This window comes from Zingiber officinale, chromosome 10B (assembly GCF_018446385.1).
Source record: "Zingiber officinale cultivar Zhangliang chromosome 10B, Zo_v1.1, whole genome shotgun sequence".
Classification (NCBI taxonomy): domain Eukaryota; kingdom Viridiplantae; phylum Streptophyta; class Magnoliopsida; order Zingiberales; family Zingiberaceae; genus Zingiber; species Zingiber officinale.
In genome coordinates this window covers 37,420,705-37,428,373 of record NC_056005.1, presented here as the reverse complement: position 1 = coordinate 37,428,373, position 7,669 = coordinate 37,420,705, and the positions used below count along the sequence as shown (strand labels likewise).

At 39.5% G+C, this 7,669-nt stretch overlaps 1 protein-coding gene across 1 annotated transcript; it reads left to right on the top strand.

Moving 5' to 3' along the window:
* The first annotated feature begins 4,282 nt into the window (after positions 1 to 4,282).
* On the top strand, positions 4,283 to 4,897 carry LOC122029087. The gene has a single exon (XM_042588044.1). The coding sequence runs from the start codon at positions 4,283 to 4,285 to the stop codon at positions 4,895 to 4,897; it is 615 nt and encodes a 204-aa protein (XP_042443978.1).
* The last annotated feature ends 2,772 nt before the right edge of the window (positions 4,898 to 7,669 follow it).

The window sequence follows — 7,669 nt, the reverse complement described above, 5'->3', positions numbered from 1 at the left end:
CAAAACCCTAGCTCTGATACCAATTGTTGGTTGCTACTCGGAAAACCTAGAGGTTCCACTGTACAAAAATTTTGTACAAAGGTCTGAACCTTTTCCTAGCTACCATGTGTTCTTTTAAATTAAATTTTGGATCTCCTGCGGAACTTAACACGTTTGATCCAAAACTTAATCTATTTGTTCTTTAAGGTTTAGACTTGGATCTCCTGCGGAACTTAACACGTTTGATCCAAATCACCTAAGTTATTAATTCCATTAAATATTAATTTCCATAATTGGTTCCCAGTACTGACGTGGCGAGGCACATGACCTTCTTGGATATGGGAGCAACCACCACCGACTAGACAAAACCTTTTATAGAAAGGTAATATTTAATTTCCTAAAATAACTTTAGGTTAACCGAAAAGAACAATCAAATCACAAGGAAAAGAAAAAACAAAAGAACACAACATCGAAAAACATATTCAAAATTCTAGAATCGTAAGCCTCTTGTATTTGGTATTATTTCCATAAATAACTAGCATGATGCGGAAAGGAAAAATTACTAGTTATACCTTCTAAAAGACCTCTTGATCTTCTACCGTATTCCTCTTCTAACCTCGGACGTTGTGTGGACAACGATCTTCCGAGATGAGAACCACCAAGCACCTTCTTCTTCCTTACAAGTTTCGGCCACCACAATTCTCCAAGAGAAGTAGAGGTCCGGCCACCAACACCAAGCTCCAAGGATGCAAGAAACAAAACCACCTTTCTCTCCTTCTTCTCCTAGCTAGAACCGGCCACCATCAAGAGCTCCAAGAGAGGTTGCCGCCGGCCATAAGAAGAAGAGAAGAGGAAGAAGCTAGGGCCGGCCACCAAGGAGGAAAAGAGAGGAGAAGAATAATAGAGTTGATCACCCATGAAGGCACCTCTACCCCCTCTTTTATAATCCTTGGTCTTGGCAAATAAGGAAATTTAATTAAAAACTTCCTTAATTCTTTTGCCATGGAAAAGAAAAATTTATTTAATTAAAAACAATTTTCCTATTCTCAATTTACATGGCCGGCCACCATCAAGCTATAAACAAGGAGAGTTTTAATTAATTAAAACTTCCTAATTTGTCTCCAGAAATTTATAAAAAATTTCTCCAATAATTTTCCCTTCATGGTGGTTAATAAAAAGGAAATTTTATAAATTAAAATTCTTCTTTTAAACATGTGGATAATTTCCAAAAGGAAAGTTATCTCTAAAAATTAAAATCTCTTTTAAATATACAAATAAGGAAAGATATCAAATCTTTTCTTAATCTTTTGTAGAAACTAATAAAAGAGAATATTTAATTTTATACTTCTTTTAAATTATTATCATGGTTAAAAAGGAAAGTTTTCTTAAAATAAAATCTCCTTTCAATCTACAAATAAGGAAAGATTTCAAATCTTTTCTTAATCTTTTAGAAAGCTTTAAAAGGAAAGATTTAATTTTTAAACTCTCTTTTAAAACTATGATATCCACATAAGAAATAATTTTAATAAAAATCCTTTATATGATGTGGCCGGCCACCTAAGCTTGGGCTTCAAGCTATTGGCCACCACCTTAAGGCCAACCTTTAGGCTTGGCCGAAGCTTGAGCTTCAAGCTTAGCTTGGCCCCTATTGGTTGGGTAAGAAGGTGGGTATGGGGGTATAAATCTCTATATACAAGAGGCTACGATAGGGACCGAGAGGAGGAATTGGTTTTGGTCTCCGATAAAATTAAGCATCCGTGCTCGCCCGAACACACAACTTAATTTTATCAATAATAATTCATTCCACTAGAGAACTATTATTGAACTACCGCACCAATCCCAAATTACATTTTGGGCTCCTTCTTATCATGAGTGTGTTAGTCTCCCTGTATTTAAGATATCGAATGTCCACTAATTAAGTGAGTTACTGACAACTCATTTAATTAATATCTTAGTCCAAGAGTAGTACTACTCAACCTTATCATCATGTCGGACTAGGTCCACCTGCAGGGTTTAACATGACAATCCTTATGAGCTCCTCTTGAGGACATTATCAACCTAGTATCTCTAGGACACAGTTTCCTTCTATAATCAACAACACACACTATAAGTGATACCATTTCCCAACTTATCGGGCTTATTGATTCATCGAACTAAATCTCACCCATTGATAAATTAAAGAAATAAATATCAAATATATGTTCTTGTTATTATATTAGGATTAAGAGCACACACTTCCATAATAACCGAGGTCTTTGTTTCTTTATAAAATCAGTATAAAAGAAACGACCTCAAATGGTCCTACTCAATACACTCTAAGTGTACTAGTGTAATTATACAGTCAAGATAAACTGATACCTAATTACACTACGACCTTCTAATGGTTTGTTCCTTTCCATTTTGGTCGTGAGCTACTGTTTATAATTTATAAGGTACTGATAACATGATCCTCTGTGTGTGACACCACACACCATGTTATCTACAATATAAATTAATTGAACAACTACATTTATCATAAATGTAGACATTTGACCAATGTGATTCTTATTACTAGATAAATGTTTATACCAAAAGCTAGGCTTTTAGTATACACCCTAACAACAACAGGTGGCAAATTCTCTTTAGCCTGACATTTCTATTATGTTAGTTGCTGGTGAAACAAAATATATATATATAAGGATTCTTATTATGATGATGATTTAGAGGGAGTCCGATTACGGGAAATGGCCCCAGAGGGAGCCCGGTTACGGGAAAAGGCCTCAGAGGGAGCCCGATTATGGGAAAAGGCCCTAGAGGGAGCTCAGTTACGGGAAAAGGCCCCAGAGGAAGCCCGATTACGGGAAAAGGCCCAAGAGGGAGTCCATTTATGGGAAAATGCCCCAGAGGGAGTCCGGTTACGGGAAAAGGCCCCAGAGTGAGCCCGTTTATGGGTAAAGGCCCCAGAGGGAGTCCGATTAGGGGAAAAGACTCCAGAAGGAGCCTAACATTGAATTTCCATATTAGGCCACGACCCAGTGACGAGGGTTACTAGCACCCCACCGTCAGGTACCAGGGTTACCTAGCTGAGATTGATCAATTGACTAGATGATAATAGCCCGTCACTTTAAACGATTACACCTCAGCTTAAAGGAAATATTGATATATGATAACGATTAAAGCTACACAATGATATGGGGATTGGTGATGAGCTCTTGAAAATTCTTTTAGCACCAACTTATGTATACTAATGTAATTTCTGGATATCTTTTCCTATTTTGTACTGTGCGAATTTTATATCTCTCATATTGCATGCTACCTTCCTATTACATGTACACTTACCTCCTTCACGCTGGACTTATGTCTTCTCTCATTTAATATATATTCAAACGGTAACAGCTGCTATCTTCTCTTTTATTACCGAATGCCAATTTTACTTATCTATTTTTTTTACCGAAGCATGTAATTGAATTTCTTTGCATAAAACAGCTGCTATCTTCTATAGATATCTCTATCTTTTTTTTTTTAAAACTGAAGATCATTAACCCAAACATGCTGTATACGTGATATTTGTTATTACTGGTTAAGAAGTGTTGAGCCTTAGACTCATTCAATTTGTATGGGTGCAGATGATAATAATTATGAGGTTGAAGGTTCTGACGCTTGACTAGACCGGGCCACTGCAGTACACACCCGAGGACCCCGTTGCTCACCGCGTTAGGATAGGACAATAATTTTTATGGTTTATGTGGGAGAAAAAAAAATAATAAGAAAGAAGTATGCTTAAACATTATTCCTAAGTTCTTGTTATAATTAGACTGATTTCTTTGAGGGTTTTTTTATTCACACTGGTATGGTCACACTAAGGTTACCTGCCAATAGCATTTTGCTTGTCCCATCATGCTTTGATTATATATCTCAAATTCTAGTTTTCTTTTCCTCACATGGTGGTGCATATTCATTCATTTAGATTACCTACTTTTAAAAAGTGTGTTAACGTGCTATACACCACATGTCTACCTATGCAAAAATGCACTCAATATTCATGTTTGTATAATCGGTGCATTTCAGCTGAGTTAGCTTATTATATGAGTCTGAAGTATATTGGTGTTATTTATTGTAAGTAGGAATTAGGGTCGTTTCAGTTGGTATTAGAGCAAAGATCTTGAAGGGTGTGTCTACTGTTGGCCCCGGAAAACTCAAGAAGTCAAGCCTCAAGTCTGTGAGTTTTTACTGCTTTAAATTTTATGCATTAAAACTAAATACTTTCATGATATAAAAGAATTTGGAGGATATATTCTATTACATTTATGCACATGACGCTTACATGCTGCATGGGACGTTGGGTGCAGATATGGCTCCGAGACGTGCTGTTAACGGAGATAGGGATGAAGAGGGACGTGAGGAGGTGCGACCCCCTCCAGATGCCGCTACACGATTACTTGAAGGAATGGCTCAATTATTTGAACAGTATGCGGGTAATGCTAATAGGGGAGGGCAGCAGGACATCTACGTGCAGTTTAGGAGAATGGATCCTAAAGATTTCTCAGGTACTACCGATCCATTCATGGCGGAGGGATGGATCCGTTCATTAGAGGTGATCTTCCGATATATGAATATGGCTGATGCTGATAGGGTCCGTTATGCCATCTATCTGCTGAAAGATGACGCTTCCTTATGGTGGGAGGGAGCTGAAAGAGGGGTTGATCTAAAAACCTTGACTTGGGAGGATTTCAAGAGAATTTTCTATGATAAATACTTTACAGCCGACATTCGGGGACGACTGAAGAGGGAGTTTATGAGTCTCCGCCAGAGGGATTTAACTGTTGCGGAGTTTGTCAAGAAGTTTGATAGGGGGTGCCATTTTGTGCCCCTTATTGCCAACGACGCTGCTGAGAAACTCAGACACTTCTTGGATGGTCTTAGGCCTACTATCCGCTGAGATGTTCTCCTCACAAACCCGGCTGTGTATAATGATGCTGTGAATGGAGCTTACAGGGCAGAGTAGTCTTTGAAAGACATAGCATGGGAGATGCAGAGGAAGAGGCCACAACCACAGCAACAACAACAGTCAAATAAGAAGTCATACATGGGGTCACAGAAAGGACAGCAAAAGCCTTCGGGGCAACCCAAGCAACAACTGAGAGTAGCTGCCCCAAAGACCGAGGAGAGGCCACTGTGCAAGGAGTGCAACTGCCAACACCATGGCAAATGCATGTGGGGTACCTACAAGTGCTTCAACTGTAGAGAAGATGGACATAAAGCTATGGATTGCCCAAAGAAGAAACAACCTATGGTTGGTCGAGCTTTTGTGATGCATGCCGAGGAGGCGGAGCCAGACACTACGCTTATCACAGGTATACAAACAATTTTAAACATTCTATTACTATAAAGCAGGAAATGCTAGGCATATACGATAGGGTAACCTCCAGGTATATTGAACTTGGCGATGTAGGCTCATATGTTTAAAATTGGGCATGGTCTAAGGTGATTTTTTTAAAAAAATGATGATAGGCTTGAATTATTCCATGGCATTGTGGTCGCAGGCAGGATATTCATCGCAGGCATAGGTACTTATGCATTGCCAGATTCTGGGGCTACACATCCATTTATATCTGAGACCTTCTTAAAGTGACTAGGAATCTTACCAGAAGAGATGGATTTGGGATTTAGAGTCATAGTTCACTCGGGCGAACAAATGTTATCTACTAAGATGGTAAAGGATATTGAGATTAGACTACAGGCGAATGTGGTTCGGGCAGATTTCATTGTGTTGCCGATGCCTGAATTCGACATTATTTTGGGGATGGACTGGTTATCACGGAATGGAGCTTCGATTGATTTCCAACAGAGGACAGTATCTATTAGATCGATGTTACGCTTCGCAAGTGTACGGAAATGTCGCAAGTAATATAAAAGATTATCGTATCCACAGGGACTGGAATAAGCACTAGAAATGTCTCAATGCGAATTAGCTAAACAACTATCCAATTGTTTCAAATGCAAAGTGAAGGTAAACAAATCTAATATTAAAGATCAATAAACAAGAGTTTAGTGTTTTGGGTTATGATAAAGGGAGATTCTAGGAGTTTCGGTTTCTTTGTAAGATTTCTTGAATGTAAATGGTTCACCAATTCTTATCCCTCAATTGCCAAACACTTGTAGAAAGTTGCCGGTTCTCTCTTGCAATAGATAACCGGCTAAGGACTGAGAAATGTATCTAAATATGATTAATTAGACGTGAACCTACGTTGTCCTTACACAGAAGCGCACCTATTACTATGCCTTCCTCGGATATCAACATAGAAGCCCACAACTTATTAATCTATCAAGATACAAGAAACTAATCATAAGATCCATCCTACTCTCTTGAATATTCATATTTCCTCTTCAAGATTATCTCTCAAACGTCCTTACACGGGCTTGCATCTGTCACGTGGATCCCTCGGATGATCGAGTGAGAGTTTATCTTTACAAAGTCCACAAGAAATCCAAACAATCAATCAAGAATGAGAATTAAGCACAAATCACCATTAATCATTCAAGATCTAATTGATACAAGCAAGACAATGTCATTGAAACAAGAAAATGGTAAATCCATAAGAGATTACATCAATCCATCATACAAATACTCCCTTAATCCTAGAATACAAGATCTACTCCATGAATCGAGGAAGAATACCCGAAGAAATAAAGATTACAAGCATTTCTTAAATCCCCAATCCAAGAAACCAAGACAAGGGGGAAAGAGAAAACTTATCTACGAAGAAGCCTCGTCTTCGGATCCAATCCTCGCTCCGGAGTCGAAATCGTCAAGAACTCCCCTCGAATCGCCCAGAAATCCTCCCAAGAATGGGAGGAAACCACCAAATCTTGCCTTCTCCCAAAGGGGGAGAGATCCCCTTTCAATTCATGAAGGAGGGTTTAAATAGAGGAGGAAATCGGGCGCCACACGGCCCCATGACACGGCCGTGTGAGATTCACACGACCATGTCCAGTTCCTTCTCTGCCAAAGCTGCACGGCCGTGTGACTCACACGGCCAGGACCCTTCTGTTCTCTGGAAATGCTACACGGCCGTGTGGTGCACACGGCCACCACCTGCTTGGCCTCTGGAAACCTCACACGGCCGTGTGGTGCACACGGCCACCACCTGCTTGGCCTCTGGAAACCTCACACGGCCGTGTAGATCTACACGGCCATGTAAGGCATCTGCTCTAATTTCTTCAAATCAAGACACGGCCGTGTGAGATTCACACGGCCATGTCCTCTTCCCTTCCTGTTAAAACCACACGGCCGTGTGTGGTACACGGCCTGATGCTCTCTCCCTTCAATTCCTTCCAAGCTTGCCCGAGGACGCATAATCTTCACCAATTTCGACTCCTGTGTACAGAAAATACACAAAAAGCAGATCTCCGAACCAAAAGAGTAAATATGCTAAAAGGAAAGCTGGAAGTATAAAAGTGCATAGATCAAGCATGCTCAAAGTATGTAAATGTGCGTAAAAACATGCATAAAAGAGTATATAATCTACGCACATCACCAGACTGAAACCTTTGCTTGTCCTCAAGCAAAATGCTGCAGTCTAAATTCATATGTTCTACAACACATTCATAAAACCTAGTGCACTTTCCTAACTCTATCAAAAAGTTTCATTAACAAGCGTGATCATGGAAACAAGTAAAGTATGGTTCAAGCATAAGAATCTTGTGCACA

Excerpts from the sequence above, each read along its gene's own strand:
- LOC122029087 (XM_042588044.1), top strand. The coding sequence starts at position 4,283 with ATGCTGCATGGGACGTTGGGTGCAGATATGGCTCCGAGACGTGCTGTT.